This window comes from Empidonax traillii, unplaced genomic scaffold (genome assembly GCF_003031625.1).
Source record: "Empidonax traillii isolate 1590-97213 ecotype Southwest subspecies unplaced genomic scaffold, ASM303162v1 scaffold296:size1881848, whole genome shotgun sequence".
In the NCBI taxonomy this organism is placed as follows: Eukaryota; Metazoa; Chordata; class Aves; order Passeriformes; family Tyrannidae; genus Empidonax; species Empidonax traillii.
In genome coordinates, this window is record NW_020955489.1 from 1059633 (window position 1) to 1076352 (window position 16720).

The window sequence follows — 16720 nt, forward strand, 5'->3', positions numbered from 1 at the left end:
AGAGGTGAGCGGGAGAGCGCCTTCCCCGGGGCACCAGCTGCTCGAGATCCGGGTCTCGGGGATGCTCCTGCCGCGCTGGCGTGCGCGGGCACCCCGCTCCCCGATGCCGGTGGGCGGCGGGCGGGCCTCGGGGCGGCGGGAACGCCAGGATTTCGGTTCTAGGCGGGCCGAAGCCGCCCCGGCCCGTTCCAGCGCGCCCCGGCGGCTCCCCGGATGCGCAGCCGCCGGCGCGTCCTCCGCCGCCCGCAGGAGGCGCTCCCGCGGCGGCAGCGCCGGGCCGGCCTGCCGGGGCCCCGTGTGCCGGCGGACGCGGTGCGGGAGGGCAGCGCTCGGAGCCCCGGCGCCCCCTGCCCCTTCCCTCCCTTCCCCTCCTCGCGGCCGGGATGCGCCCGGAGGCTGCGGCGCCGCCGGGCGGCCTGGAGCGGTTCGTCAGCCCCGGCAAGGGCCGGGGGCTGCGGGCGCTGCGGCGCTTCGGCGTGGGGGAGCTGCTGTTCAGCTGCCCGGCCTACGCCGCCGTGCTGACCGTCAGCGAGCGCGGCGGCCACTGCGACGGCTGCTTCGCCAGGTAGGGCCGGGGCGCCGGGCAGCGCTCGGCGGGCGGTGGCGGGGCCGGCACGGCACAGCTGCCGCGGCCGTTCGGTAGCAGAAATTCCCTCCTCCCGGACTCGTGGTCCTTGCGGCAGGATGGAACTTTTAGCCTCAGAGCTGGTTTTCCCTGCTCAGCAGCTCAGGAAAAAAGGAAGAAAGGAAAAAAAAAAGAAGTTCTGCTCTTCCCGTGCGCTGGCGGTTACGTAGGCACGTGCGTAACCATCCCCTCACAGGAAGTTTCATTGATCCGTCTGGTTTAGTAATAACTTAATGTTCACTGGTCTTAAATGGAGTTTTGATAAGAGAGGAAGGCTCTGCAATCGCCTAATTCACGCATTGCATTTCCACTGTGCGAACGGAATGTATAACTGTAATGAAATATACAGCAATACCTGTATATTTTCTCTGTCCAAACCCTTAAGTCTTCTGGCAAATTGCTTCTGCTGGGGCAAGGCGCAGACAGCGCAAGGGGTTCGTTGTCGCATGGCTGGGAGCATTCGAGCTGGAGCGCTGCCTGCTGCTGGGTGCTTCGTGATTCCTGGCGCTGGCGGGCTGCGGGGTGCTGGAGTTTTCGAGTTTTCTGGGGCCTCCGCAGCTTCTCTCCTCGCCTGTGTGGAGGGGCTGTTTGACCTGCGGCAGGTATTCTCGTGATTGCAGCAAGCCTCTCAATGCCAGGTGCTGCAGGAAGACAAAACAACAACAACAAAAAAAGCAGATTAGGGTTATCGTTAGGAAATTAGGCATGCACATGACACTGTGACATGTGACATGTTACACCGCACCACGTTTTTAGAAGTTGTACTTTTGTGGCCTTCTGGCAGCTTACTGAAAAATCACAGTGCTTGCCTGGTTATAACTCAAAGCATGTGTTAGTGTTTGCATCAGTAAAGGAAAACAACTTTTGTAATTTTGCTATTTTTATCAATACGTCCTTTTTCTTTCCTCATTACATTATATATGTATATGACTTACTTTATTCACCCCTCTATTTGCATATGAACGCCTAATGTAGTTCCTAGTGAAGTGCCTTAATTTGACGAAGGGTACAGCTGAAGTGGTTTTCTCCTCCTTCATACCAGTGGCTTTTCTTAGCCCCTAAGTTTTGGGTTGAGGTGTTGTTGGGTTTGTCTGCCAAAGGAGCAAGGAATACTTTCCATGCTCCCTTGATGTGCAGTAATGCCGTAAAGATTAGAGTTATCTCGTGGAATAAATTTGAAAGATCATCTTCAAGATCACCCTACTTAAACACCGCTTGTTATCCATGCAAGCTCCTCCTTTGGAGGTCTGGAGGAGCACAGTGATCAAGGAATATATTGAAGGCAGTAGTGTAGCAGTTAGTGGGGTAATCTGAAACTTATTTCACACCAGGGTGATGAGGTGCCACTAAGAGGAATGATGCCTCAGTGATGTAATGTGATCTGCCAGTGCTCAGACATATGTTTTGTGTCTGTGACTGTTGCATTAGCACTGAACTAGCATATACTAGATTCTGAACTCTGCTTGTTGAACTTGCCAAGGATGTTATGAGGAAGGTGATGGGCTCAGCACTAGCCTCGGGCAGAAAAACTTTGATATTTGGTAATAAAACCGTTATAGTAACATGGCAAAATGAGGCCGTAACATTGTATTTGCATGAGATAGTGTTTGTTACTTTAAATACACGGTTGTGCTTGAGGTACATACTGTTAGCAAGAGGAGTCATGATGTTAGTCTGGCTCACTCAGGTTGCACCTTCTGCTTTGCAAGAACAATCAGGGGATGCCAGACTTGCCGTGCTTTATGGGCTCTGGATGCCAGTGACCGCTGAAATGTTGTACGTTATCATGTTGTACAGGAACACTCACCCTTGTTTTAGTCCAATGAACTTTAAGACAATTTCTTTTTGTCACTTACACTAGGGAAGGCGTACAGATATTTTAAAGTATTCAGTACTGTTGAGAGATCCTTATTGCTGTCACATCAAAATGTCACTTGTTGGGTAACACGTTCTATTTTTGGTGGGATCTGCTACAGCACATGAACCTTGAGGCAGAAAAGGACCTTCCTTTCAGCAGTTCCCTCTATCAGGATACATACAAATATTAAAAAAAAGGAGGGTGTGAGCCTTAAGTCAGCTCAGAATACACAGATACCAGAGAAGACATTAGTGGGACAGTAAGGGGCTATGAGGTGACAGGAGATCAAACAGTGTATTTAATAATCCAATATGTTTTCATGGTGTTGGGAGACACTTATGAAACAAAGGTTCTGCTTTCTGTAACCAGACAGAGAAGCAATAAAATGGGCAAAGCAAAAGCAAAGGGTTAATATTGCTGAGCAAGTATACAGAGCTGTTGGAAAGTTTGGAAAACAAAAAAAAGTTAGCTCATTATGCATCTTATAGTGGAAAAAAAAAAAAGACACTGTCTGTCAAATAGCATAAAATAACATGTTTACAAACCCAGCAATTTATCAGGGTAACAGAGTGCTACTTTTGCATAATAACCCTTGTTAGGAAAACTTGATTTTGGAACTCTAAACAAAAATAGTGTCTACTATTCAAAGATGTAGTTCAATCTGTAGTTGTAGTGCTCTAAAGAAAATACAGTATTCATTGTGAAATGCAAAATACTGTGCAAAAGGTGATCCAGCATACAATTTTATTTCAGAACAGAATACTTCTGTTTTCTTTTTAAGGAAAGACGGATTGTCCAAGTGTGGAAGATGTAAACAGGCCTTTTACTGCAATGTGGAATGCCAGGTACAGTAATTCAGTTTGTGAGGGTGCGGAGGGAAGGAGGGCAGGGGTTGCTAACTCCCAGTTTTTGTTTGTGCGGCATTGACAGTCTCTAACTGTAGTTATGGTTAATAGCGGCCCAGTCAGTTTCAGAATCCCACAGATGCTGACCCTGGAGTCGTGCCTTGGACAGTTACAGGATTTGGATACGGTCTGCATGAGTCTTTCAAGATTAGTAGCTTCAGGGCTTGGTACCACTGAGACTTTGATTAGATCTGCCATTCAGCTCACTAATTATGTCTGTATTACTTCTTCCTTTAAGGACAAACTAGATAATTTAACATTAGCTCACTAAACTGCTAAGAGAGCCTGTGTCTAATGGAAAAATCAAATCACTAAGTAGCCATCTTAAGGGAGTTTTGTCGAGGTTTTTTTCTTTTAGAATCATTGCAAATGTTTTGAGTACTGGTACTGCCACAGCTGATCCTAGTCATAACCATTTGAAACCTACCAGGCTTTCTCCCTAATTTACTCATTCTGGCAACTTCTTTTTGTATACTTTGCTTTTTAAATATAAACATACGCCACAGTAAAGCAATATGAAGACGTCCAAAGCATGTGCATGCAGTTTTAACTCCATTTTTACTTCAAATTAGAATAAGCACCTTTCAAAAAAACAAACAAACAAACAAACAAAAAACACCAAAACACTTTTGCCAGAACTAGTTTATAGCCTTTGCAGGCTGTCAGGTGCATATGCTTGAATTATTCGGTTTACGTGTGCATAACTCAAATGGATTGCTAGTGGAATCAAGTAAACTATGTAATGTCTGTGGTGCTGGGCACAGAGTATGGAACAATGCTCGTGAAGGATTTGAGTCACCAAAGGTCTGGCATGCAATTACGTGTTAGCTATAAATAATTCAAACCTTCTCCTACATGGTAGCGTGCTGTTGCATGTGTGGGTACATGCAAAGGATTCTCCACTGTTGTTAGCTGGACTGGGATGCTGTGGTTTGTGCTGTTCAGTTTGCAGGCACTATGGACACGGCCACTGTTATTTCAAGGATTCTCCTGTTGCACAAGTTTTAAAGTGAGCCCGGCCTGTCCTTAGTTTTCCTTCTATTACCTCCTCAGATTCCTGCTTTCCCATAGAATCTTTGCGAATTGTGGCGAAATCAAATAGCCTGTTGGGTTTGAGGCACCAGTAGGACTCAAAATGCTTAATGGAAATAAGTTTTTTACAATATTTGCAGTATTATACAATACTCAAAGTGGAAGCTTGCTGTATGAGCATCCTTAAGGGTCTTGAGAGAAATTTGGATGAGTTTTAAAGTATAAAAAACCCACAAAAATCCATGATTCATTCATGAAAAATGCTTATTTCTAAGAAATTATTCCACATGACATTATTTTTTAGGAAGCTTTTAACTACATAAGGGAAGGAAATACTATTGGCTATAAACCATTAGCAGGTTTTATCTGACCATTAGCTATAAAACCTTTAGCAGATTTTATCTGACTGTGAGTTTCTTGTCTTACCACAAAAAATTAACCATGGTTTAGGAAACAGGTAAGCAAGATTTTCTGAAGTAGGAAAGCCCAGTAATTTGTGTTGGGAAAAATAGCATGTAGATATCATGGTGGAAGTAGAACTTATTCCTTCTCATACATAGTCCTTTGCTTTTACCTCCAAGTATTCCTCCCTCAGCATCCTGACTTCTAGCCTTGACAAAGTTTATACTTTTATATTTACAAACAAGAAGGGATTGTTTTCTCTTTTTTTTTTATTGTCTGGATAAAGTCATGTACATGCATTGCTTTTTTTTAGGTTGAATTTTTTCTTATTATTTTTTATTTTTTAGTGTTCAGAATTCTCTCTCTCTCTAAAGGTACATGTTCCTAGAATAAAAACCTAAACTGCTCAAACTGATTGTCCTGAATCTGTTGAATATGATGCTCAGTAAAAATCTGTCTCTCTGATAAGTTAATGAATTAAAATCTTCTCTACCTTTTGGTGTGTGGTATGATGCTTAAAATATAAAGGCCTTTTTTACATTTTGTTGGTGTCTAGACAATAGTATGACAAACACAGGTACTAGCACTTCACTCTTACTGGTGATATGCATGTGGCTTTTGACTCCCTAGCTGATATAATACTGTCTTCTGTCTCTTGGGCCCTTCTGAGCCAGTCTGATGAAATTTATGAAAGTTGCTGAGATTGAATCCTTTGACATTCTTTCAAAGTTACCTTCAAGCATAATCTCCAAAAGCTGGCCTCCACTGACTGTACGCGCTACACAGACAATCTGCACTGCATCTTCATCCCTGTCTTGTTCAAAGACATTTTTCAGCAGTTCAGCAATTCTTTGTCAAAGCCAAAGAGGACATCTGTGCCTTGATACTGAACTTGTAACACCGAAATGTACAGCAAATGTGTCCCTCTTGCCTCCATGGAGGTAGGACTTCATGCAACAGCGATAAAAGGGCAGGGCTTTATTTGAGAATTGTGATGGCATTGTTAACTTAATTTTTATTTGTTTGAAGTTAAGTTTCCTCTGTAAATTCATTTTTCTTTGCTCGGTTCAGGTAAAAATTAGACGTACCCGACAAAGACATGGTATTATTTCCTGTGTTGGTTAGTACCTTGTTACTCAATATAATTCAGTTTGACAGCTGTTTACTGCATGAAATACACTGTCTGGGATAAAACCCCAAAGCTTTTGAGCTTGCTTTTTTCTTACTTAAATACCTTCTATACCACAATTCATAAGAATTTTTGTTCATTGTGGGGAGAGGTGGATCAGAAGGAGAAAGGTGTCAAAGTGTGCAGGTGGAAGCAAATGTTTTTTTGATGTCTTTTTCAGAATTACAGATTTTATAATTACAGGCATCTAGTGCATTTCTGTTGAGTAAGTTTTTTTTCTTTCGGAATAACAAGGTTATTGAAAGTGAAGTTACTGACATTACATGTATTTCCCACTCTTTGGAGCAATATTGTATCCTTCTTTTGAGGTTCTTAAAATACTTTCCTAGTATTTAATGAATGAAGCCTCACAGCAGCCTCTGTGGCATTTCTGTTTTTGCGAATGGGATGGGTATAGGTTTGCAAAGAAAAATTGCCTTGCTGAAGATCCCCCAAGTGGTAAAAGTGCATCTCCTGTTGTATGGCCAGGTGTTTGATGGATTGACCTGGTTCTGCTTTGCAGTATAATCTATTTGCCCTGGCCACCAGGAAAGGTGGTGTCACGCTTTTGAGGGACTGAACCCAGGAGACTCAGTCTTGCAATGATGATTTGTGTAGGGCTCCCTCTATACACACATTTGCATGCACGCTGGCTTGGCACAGCTCCCTAATGTGTGTCTTTTGCCTGTTTTGGTCATTTTGCTTTTAAGATAGATAACTGCAGGTTTGACCTGTATTGAGCTGGATGTTTGTATAGGTGTGGATTCAGGACACCTGAGAATGGAAGTTGCCTTCACTACCTATCCTTGCTGCCTTGAATGTTTTGTAGGCTGGAACTATCCTGGTTTTTCTGTGTCTTTCTTTTCCCAACCCCTAATCCAGTTCTCCTTTTAAAAGGGATTGTGATTTCCAGCTGATTCATACCATTCCGCTCTCCACTATAGACTCCTTGGAGCACAGGCCTGTTATTATAGTAGTGGCTTTCAGCCCCCATTTGCAGCTGTTCGGGTCTTGACTTCTTAAATTATAATAATCTTAGGCAAACAGCAGGAGACCTGTGTTCATTTTTTCTCCTCATAAATTAGCTGCTCAAGCACTCTGAAGAGAAATGTTTTAAGAGCGTTTTGTGGTTGCAATTGTAGAACTGGTGAACTTGAACCAGCTACTGGAACTCCTCTTGCTTTTATTACACATAGCTATTATTTATTCCAGACAGAATGGAGATCAGCTAGCCAGAGTGCAGAAAGAGATGTTTTTGTCATGACTTTCAATATTTGAAATATATTTTGAACAAACTGTTTATGGCTTTTTCTTAATGTGTCATGTTAAAGGCTGCTGTAGCTGGTATTTCTGGAGTAAGGGAAATAGGTATTTTTAACCATCTAGTAAGCCTCAAAATTTCGAGGTAGACCAGGTAATAGCATTAAGCAGGTGTGTTTATGGGACTTTGCAGAAATTGCATGCTTCTCTTTGGTTAACTGTAGAAAAAATAAGAAATTTTTGCTGTAATGATTCTGCAAAAAAGTACTCTGACACTGCAAGATCCTACTTAAGATTGCCTTAGGGAAGTGTCTGTCCTCCTAATCAAAAAACTTTCCCCATGTATTTTTGTTTGATAAATATCTCCTGTGAACATGCTGAACATTAACCTGTGGAAGTCAAATACACTCTGTGGCCCAGCATTTGATAGATGATGGTAGGAAAGGATGGCTGTGAAGATGTGTGGAACTTCTACCTTTACTGCTTGTTGAAGGGCTGTATCAGAGAACATTACCGACTACCATCAGACATCAGAACTTGCCTCACTGAAATTCAGTTAAAGAGTTGAATGCCATTTGATCACAATTGGGCCTTAAGATTTTGAAGAAGTGGGCTTAACCCCTGCACTGGCTTGCCCATCATTTCTGTCTAATATTTGTGTCTGTTTCTTTTCAATTGAGTGAAATACAACAAAGTTTTTATATAGTGGTAAAAGGTCTTTGTGAGAAAGGAAGTGCAAGGACATTTGTTTGGACTTGAGTCTTTTTTTTTTTTTTTTTTTTTTTTTTTTTTTTTTTTTTTTTTTTTTTTTTTTTTTTTTTTTTTTTTTTTTTGAGTATTACATTTTGAGTTTTCTTGGTTTTTTTTCTCTATGTTGAGTTATAAACGACAGTGTTCTGGCAATTAATCCAGTAGTCCTGGACTATGGAATCTTTTTGAAGAACTTGGTCAGGAAGAGTGTTTCCATGCTTAGATGGGAAAAACATAAGCTTTAAAGAACTTCCCTTCCAAAAATGTTGTCACTCCTAAATGAAAGGAGAAATACTGTGTATGTAATGAAAATAGGAAGAAAATATCATTAATATAGCATTAGGGATTCAGCTAGAACAATGCTACTTGTTATAATTCAAACTATGTGGAGCAAAATGTGGAAAAGAATGCAAAATACAGTCCTGCTGTGATTGCAGAGAAAGCTGCTGTCATAGTGTTTCCATCCCAGGTATTACTCAGTCATCAGTACTTTCTCTTTTTGTGGTGTTTCAGGCTTTTATCTCATTTCACACAATTCGGCTGCATCTTGTCCCTTTAACCTCCCTACTCGTTCATATAACTCAGTATGATTCTGCCTGGGGAAAGATTTTAATTAACGATGTGTAAAGAATAAAGGGACAAAAGGATTTTTAAAAACACTGCTTCAAGACAGGCACGCGATTTTGCATTTTGATTTTTTGTTTTATGAGGTGATTTCTCCTGTTTATTTAACCAACATGCACGCATTTGAATCCTGCAAAACCTCAGGTTCTGTGCCTTCACTTTTTGAACACCCAACAATCATGCTAAAGCTAGTGGGTGTCATGTGTGTGCAAAGAAGAGGTGAGAGATGAGATTTCCTTCTGTCTCCTCTTAGCCTTTAGCCTGTGGATTCCTAAGCAAAGGCTATCAGGAATTTTCCAGAATAAGGTCTTGGGGCATACATAGGAAATGGGTTTCTCTGGGGATGCATTTTGTAATGTGACAGCTGTAGGAGAGTTGAGAGTGTAATTTCACATGACATGATTAGAGTGTAATATACTATTTTGGTTCTGGTCTGTATTGCCACATCCTTATGCTTCTTATTTCAAGCAGCCTGTATGTAGGTTTTTTTGGAAGTACCTTACTGAGGTGTCAAGGACAACGGAGTTGACATTGTGAGGCGTTGAATATCTTTGCAGTGTTGCACTGCTCCAAGTCCTACACAAAGCTGGGGCAGGTGCTCACCTTTCTTTTCCCAGTAAAATAAACTCCTAAAGCTGTCCACACCCAGGGCAGTTGATTTCATTGGAAGAATTTTTGGTGTAGTAACTCTGATTCTGATTCTAATGACTGTTTGAGAGCCTTGGGTTTTTCTATGTAGCCTACAGCTGTAGTTTCCACAGGAAATCCATTTCCCAGTAGACATGTATCATATTTACTGGTTCTATGTAGATGTTTTAGATAGCCTCAAATGCGTCTCTCCAGTGTCTCAAATGGCTCTTGCCTTCAGTGGTTAGGCAGCTGAGGGAAACTCTGTTCCTCCTGTTCCTGCCACTCAGTCACTGTGATGGGGGATATTGTTAATTTTTTTAAATTATTTTAAAAAATTTTGGGGGAGTGGGCCAACACAGGGTGTCTGATACTGGGTGAATCACAGCAAGGGGACTTAAGAACATTTTGGAGGCTGCAAAAAGGCTTTCAAGTTTTCACTTCAAAAATTTCTGGGATATGTTGTGAGTTCTTTTCATGGCTACTATTTTCTACCAGTTTGAAAACAAAATGTGATGCTCTCTATGCAGACAGAACACTATAGATCTGTTCTAACGCAGTGCTATAAATGTGTGTTTGGGATGAGATATAGCAATAAATAACTATGCATTGCTTGTCTATTCAGATGAATAAATAAAATGAAATTTGATGTAGTCTGAGGATGGCCTCTGCCAGTGCAGATTGTTAATATGTGATTCTGTGCTATCCTTTGAAAGATTCTGTAGCTTTGGATGAAACTTGTAGAGTGCCACAAGCCAGTGCCTTGTGCTATCAGTCCAAGTATTACTGTATATTGAGCTAGGAGTATGCTATACATTCTTAACTAAAGCATGTTTGCCCGTATTAGTGTGTCTTCATTGTCTAGCTGTACTCCTTAACATTGAAGGAAAAAAATCTGATAATTTTGTGCAGAAGGTTTGGGTTTGACCCTACATATACCAATTCTTGCAGTGATTGTGAATCCATTGACTTCTGAGGCATTGCTCCTGATTACACCAGGATTGTCTCAGAATGAGGGGCCAAAGTGTTAAATGGAAATGAACCCAATAAAGCCATCAAGCTCGGACCTACTCTGTCCTCGCATGCTTGATCTGAACAATAAGAACTGGTGATTTATAAATCATGTTGTCTGTTTGCTTCTTTGTAATTTAATTCTTTTTTTTTTCCATTGAGTAAATGAAGATGTTCTGACCTTAGTTCATCCCTTGTGAATTTGTTTGAAAAAAGCAGGATAGCTTTACCCCTTAAATGTGACTCAAGCTTTTGTTTGGATTTAGTGAGCGTCATCTTATTTTTTTTAAAGGAAACACATTTCGCTTGACCCCCAGGAGCTGGCACGACTTGCTTCGTTCCCTTTTTCATCACTTTATGGCTTTTTTTCTTTTTTAGTTGTATTTTTCTATGTTTTCAGAAGGAAGACTGGCCAATGCACAAGCTCGAGTGTGCTTCCATGTGCACTTTTGGGCAGAACTGGAATCCCTCCGAGACCGTAAGACTAACGGCGAGGATCCTTGCCAAGCAGGTGAGCAGGAGGCTTGACTTGGGAGGTATGCTCCTACTCTGTGTGCCAGGGAAGGCAGGAAAATGAAAATTGACCGGCAATAACTGTCCCTGCAAAGCACATAGGTTCGAGTTTCCTGTGTACAGATGGATGTAACACAGACCATGAGCAGCTGAACAAACTGACCATCAAAGCACTGCAGCAGTGTCAGGACCACTGTAGTCCATGGAGATTTTTGAGGGAAGCTCGCAAAAGGCTAGTGAGGTCTTAAGCTGTGTAGCTATAACTTATGTCTAAGGTACTAAGGTTGAACAGAGTCTGGACATGTTTACTGATAGTGTTTCAGCCTCTCTTCCAATAGATTTGAGCTCTAGGTTACATTTGTGAGCTGGCACCAAGGCCACATTGATGACGAGAAGGAAGAGTGAGACTCGGTATATATGCTTAAATTCTGAGGAATGCTCCTACTGTTACCTGGCTCCAGACACTGCCATCTTTATGAAGTGCCTGTTGTAGTATTTTTCAGCTATAGTTGCACAGTTTTATGTAGCATACAACTCCAAGTACATTTGTGAGTCAGTAACACCTCTGAGGTATTCAGGTATAATCATTTACAATGGTGACAGCCAGAGTTTGAGAGACAAATCTCAGACCCTTGATCTCTGAAGAAAAAGAACAGTATGAATAAGGAAAGAAGATTGCAATGTCAACCTCTATTTCAGTGTTCCTTGACTATATGGATTCTGAGGATAACACAAGTGCTTACAGGGAGGGGATGGGATTCATGAGTTTCAAGGTTATGCTGTGTATCTTTGTAGAGGTCTAAACTCTCTCTGCAAAAACAAATCCTCTTTGGAGCATATTTGTGGGATTGAGGTCTGCTTATGTGACAAGGGCAATCTGGATACTGTACAGGGGGAGCATTTTGGTGGCCTGCTGGGAAGGTAGCTGCATACTTGCTGTGTGTGTATATGTGTGTGCGAATGTATGTGTGTGTGACTTAATTAAAGCATGGTTTGGTGGTGATCCACAAACAAAATCGAACACTTAATGACAAAAAGTCACTAGAGTAAATTTGTGCTTTTATTGCTTACAGGGAGGGGGGGAGAACTCTACATGTCATATAAAAGCTAAATATGCAAACCACAGTCCCTGAACCTCAGCTGCTGGGCCACCTGCAAAGCCATATTTAATGGACAAGATTACAAAGAAGTGGCCTTAGGCCAGCAGTGGAGCATTGCTTTTGAACTCTGTCAACAGTCAGTTTATTCACTTTCCTCAAAGCGAAGCCTGTCTTCTGCCTGCTTGCTATTGTTAGCAGCTTTCTGTGTGTCTAGAACAAAGCAAATGACATATTTAAAATACTGTTCAGTTTATGTATATAAATTTGATAGGAGTTAATCTTTGGCTGCCTAATTTGCTGTGGAGAGAATATTTCTATGCCTTTACTGAGGGCAGTCAATTTAACTCATTGCTGTTTGTCAACTTTTATAAATTCCATGCAGTGTGGATTTGGGTTTGTCTTACAGTTAGGAGTTCCCAACTTAGGCATGAGTGAGTACACAAAACTGCCAAATTAAAACATTTGCTTACTGGGTTTTTTTCCCCCCTTATTGTTAGAAAAGTCACCCTGAAAGAACAAACTCGGAGAAGCTGCTTGCTGTAAAAGAGTTTGAATCACGTAAGTAAAAAAGGCTTTCAGGTAAGCAGAGGCTTAGACTTAACTATATAAATGATGTTTCCCCCGGCCTCACTCCATCAAAACCTATCAGAGCATCCCACCCCTCTTGTAGAAAAGGAGCAAAGATAATTGTGGTTCCTCATTTTTTAAAAGCACAGTACTCTTATTTCTTTTTTTTTTTTCTTGGTTGCTTGTGGGGGCTGTGAAACCTAGGTGAAAACCTAGACAGAATTAATTATGTAGCATGCATACATCTTGCTTCTCTGGTACTCTAGTGTGTTTTGAGAATTGTAATGTTGTAAAATTAAAATAGCTGGTATTTGTTACCAGGAGGCATAAAATCAGAGACAGCACAGTTGCTTGATGGTGACAGTGACTAAGGGGCTAATTGCAGAACCCTCTGGACTGTGCTTCAGTATCTGTCACTGCCAGTCAAATCTGACATGTTATATATGATTGTGTTGAAATTCCATGTCCTAAATGCTCTAAAATAATCCAAGGAAGGAGATGAGGCAATGGCTTGCTTTTAACTGGAAAGCTGCTGTTTATGTCTGGTAAGGCAGAGCTACAAGTTGACCAACTTGGGGCCTAATAACCATCCTGGGCACAGTTTTCACTGGTTTGTTGTTTCTCTTCCTTGGTGCTTGGTACGCAGAGACAATAGGTTGTATATTCACATTTCTCACTCTGATGGCTTCCAAAGCCTTTTACAAAATGCTGAATAAATGTAGTCATTGCTAGGACTTGAGGTAGCAGAGTAACCAAGCACAGTGTGATTATAGTCTTGCTTCCTAAACAAAAGCTCCTGTCACTGCTGTTGGACAGCTGGGGAACAAGGGGGGAAAAATGCCAACATTTAAGGCAAGGATAATTTTTACAGGTAAGTTGGTAGGATTGAGGTTGAGGAGAATATGGGTTAGTATATTTTTCAGCATTGCAGCATGTCTTCAGTAATTTATTATTTGGGTGCTAAAAGGCTGAAATAGCTTTTTTCTGTTGCAATGTCCCACTTGTCCTCTAGAAGCCTTTGTTTTGTTAATAAGCATCTCTGTTCCTCCTGCCTTTTTGACTCACCTCATCTCTTAGCACACCTTTACCACGGTCAACAGTTGCCTTATACTTTGCAACACCCTACAAAAGAGAGGAAAAGGCATCTGGCTGTCAGCTGGAAGCTCAGAATGTCTTATTTCTGATTTGTTCGTATTCTCATCAAATTGTCTCATTTCATTTTCCTCAGTGTTTTTTGTGACTCAGCTATCATTCACATCTGCTTTACAAATAATTTCCTCCTTCTTCCACTATTGTGAAGCCTTTTCTCTTCCTGCACATTTTTCTTTCCACTATTATTTTGAGTTGGAGAGAGGAAATGGATGAGTTGTGGCTCTCATAGAGCGGGAGAGAGCTCATAACACTGTCACTGTGTGAGAGAGGATTAGGAAGAAACTTCCCAATACTCTGCCCTTGAAGAGAGAGGGGGGGGACCAGGAGTATACCTGATCTTTTAGCTTGTTCTGTATGGACCAGGCAGGAAAAGGTTCAGTGGCCATGACTTTAACATGAGGGTAAAACTCTAAAGAAACCCATAATGAAATAGAGTTGGAAGGTGTGCAAGGACATTTGCACTGATATTCCTGCTGTCTCCTATTAGCCTTAGATATCTGCAGGTTAAACATACCTCTGTTGACGGTCAAGCCCTGGCCCATGGAGATATGGATATTCTCAGTCACTGTTTGTTACCTCCTAAAGCAGTTTCCTGCAAGAGGTCAGGTGGATGGCATTCCTGGGCACCATTGTTGCATCCTCTTGCTGCAAAGGGAACCCCTGTGACTAGCCCCAGTGTTGTTGCAAGATCCCTATCACGTGGCCACAAATAGTTTAGGGCCTCTGTGCCAGGAAAGAGCGTGTCTTTTAAAAGCACATGGTCTTAGCAGGAGTTTGGGCTGGTCGGTCCTGATAGGGAACAGGTCTGTATGAGAAAGTTTTGCTTTGTAAAGTCTGCTTTAAGACAAGTGACACTGAGTATGACTTGATACCACAATAGGTGGGACCACGTAGCTCATAAGGTTGCTTTAGGCAGCTGGGGATAGCTACCCACAGTTGATAGGTTTCTAGAGGGCCAGGGCTGGCTGGGCTGCTTGCTAGAGTTAAATGCACTTTGAAGACTGTAGCCCTTCTCCCAAGAAAGGGAAATGTACATCCAATCGCCTGCTAATTTAAAGATGTTAGAAAATGCTTTTTAATCCTTCATGTTCTTGCAGTGCACACATGGCTTTGGCAGAAGCAGCATAACATTTATGGAAGAACAGGCACTTCTTGCAGTAATTCCAAGTAGCCTGTCCTGGGTGGGGGGGTGTTTGTTTAAGTCTGGGCCTGTTCTAACCTAGGTCCAGCTGCAGTGCATCGGGGAGTTTTCCTATTGCTGAAATGGAATGTGTTCTTTGTCCACAGACATTGACAAACTAGACAATGAAAAGAGAGAGCTGATTCAGAACGACATTGCTGCTCTTCATCACTTTTACTCAAAGCACTTGGAGTACCCTGACAATGCTGCCCTTGTAGTTCTCTTTGCACAAGTAAGTTGGCTAGAGCACAACCTGCTTAGGTGGATGGTGCTATAGCAGTTTAACCTTTGTGAAAGGGGAAATGTTAACAGCGACAGAAATGGTAGCTCTTTGCTTATCTTAGGGGCAACCAAGCATGCTTGATGGAGAAGATCTGCTTCGTTGAGTAGAAGTGGCTGGATGTGCCCCATTTCCATAGTGAGGGGAGAGACTCTTGTCTGCAGACTTTCTATGAGATGCTTTTCAAACATTGTAGAAAAGGAGAAACAGCCTTTATTAAACCCTATCAAAGTTAGGCTTTTGTGGGCCAAGCTGTTGTTGAACTGACATGGGAAGGCTGCTGGTCTGAGACCCTGCAGAGGCAAATCCTTCATTCAGGCTTCAGATTTGTGGAAATCCTTGCTGGTCAGGTCATCATTGTGTTTGACCTTCACAGGGAGTAAACTTCAGAGAAGTAGAAAGAGCAGCCTACAACTTTTATCTGGCGTGTGGCTTTTAAATGTAGTCAGGTGGTTTGGCCATCTGGAGACATGAAGGAAAGACAGGATATCTTGTCAGGTAGCTTCTGATATGTCACTTCTTTTTTTCTCACCTACTTTTCATATGCATCTAAATTGAACGTGTTGTAGTGCATGGAATAATACACCAGAGGAATACTGAAAGATCCATTTCCTTCTTTTTTCTCCTTAACTGCAATATAAGCTAGTTTTAAACTTAAGTGTCTGAGTAAAATGTTTAATATTTTGAAGGGGAGGCAAATGCTGATTATTGTGATGAAAGCTGAGATGGCAGTACCCTGGTTGGTAGAGCTGGGCTGGGCATCTACCAACAAGGAGACACAGTTACTATTTCCTTGAAACAGAGGTACTCTTATTCTATAGGGGAATGATTCTTTCGTATGTTTAGTGTCTGCTTACCGCCATTATGTTGTTTAATTTCCTTTAAATACCAAGGTTTTTTTCTCTTCTGAAGACTAGATACTTTAAAGACATCAGTACAACCAGTTCTTTGTGGTGTTTCTGAATATTTCTGTTAGAATATAGCCAGAATCCCCAAAGATTACATTATTTTTTGCTTCATGTCCTGTTCTGGAGCAGCTCTACCAGGTACTTTAACTGACTTCTCTGAACTGCTGACTCCTAGATCTGATATTCCATGCAGTCTGCTCTATAGATGTATGTCAGCCTCAGGTGTAACCTTAAGATCATCCTGATCATCAGGTAACTATCTACCACTGTGGACATTAAAATTGTTTTAGCTAAAATCTCTAGAGGTTATCTGGATGTTCCTCAGAAGTGTTTTAAAAGGAAAAAACCTTTTGAGGTTTTATCCCCAGCATAAGTCTTTCTAGAAGAAAGGGAGGCATGTTCATACTTGGTAGGTACAAATATGTTTTCTAATAATTAGTTAACTTGAAGTAAAATCAGTAATATAGATATGTTGCTGCTCCTTTGTTTTGCTTCAGCACTTACTCTGGCCTCATGTGGTGTTCTTTGCCTCCTGCATTTGGCACTGTTTGTCCCTGTGGCTCAAGGCAGTCATTTGGAACTTGAATATCTCTGACTCCTTGCTCATTGCTTTTAGTGGGCTTTGCCTGATGTTCTTCCTTACACAGCTAAAGTGTAATTGGTCCTTTTGAGTGCAGTCAAGTTTTGTTTGTCCAAAATCCTTGCATTTCACTGCTCTCTTCCACAGCTATTGGTATCTTTCTGCTCTTCTTTTGTCT

The 16720-nt window shown here is 41.7% G+C and overlaps 1 protein-coding gene across 3 annotated transcripts in view; it reads left to right on the forward strand.

Annotated features, from left to right (window-relative positions):
* Positions 1 to 319: 319 nt before the first annotated feature.
* Positions 320 to 16720, forward strand: part of SMYD2 (SET and MYND domain containing 2) — a 28888-nt gene continuing 12487 nt past the window's right edge. Inside the window, exons 1-5 of one of the 3 annotated variants that reach the window (XM_027890764.1) lie at positions 320 to 565; positions 3265 to 3328; positions 10663 to 10773; positions 12373 to 12433; positions 14882 to 15006. In XM_027890764.1, the coding sequence (XP_027746565.1) occupies positions 384 to 565; positions 3265 to 3328; positions 10663 to 10773; positions 12373 to 12433; positions 14882 to 15006 (543 nt within the window). In that variant the 5' untranslated portion in view covers positions 320 to 383. Of the gene's footprint in view, positions 566 to 787; positions 959 to 3264; positions 3329 to 10662; positions 10774 to 12372; positions 12434 to 14881; positions 15007 to 16720 lie in introns of those variants that run through there. The other 2 variants (XM_027890763.1, XM_027890765.1) reach the window with 2 other exon arrangements.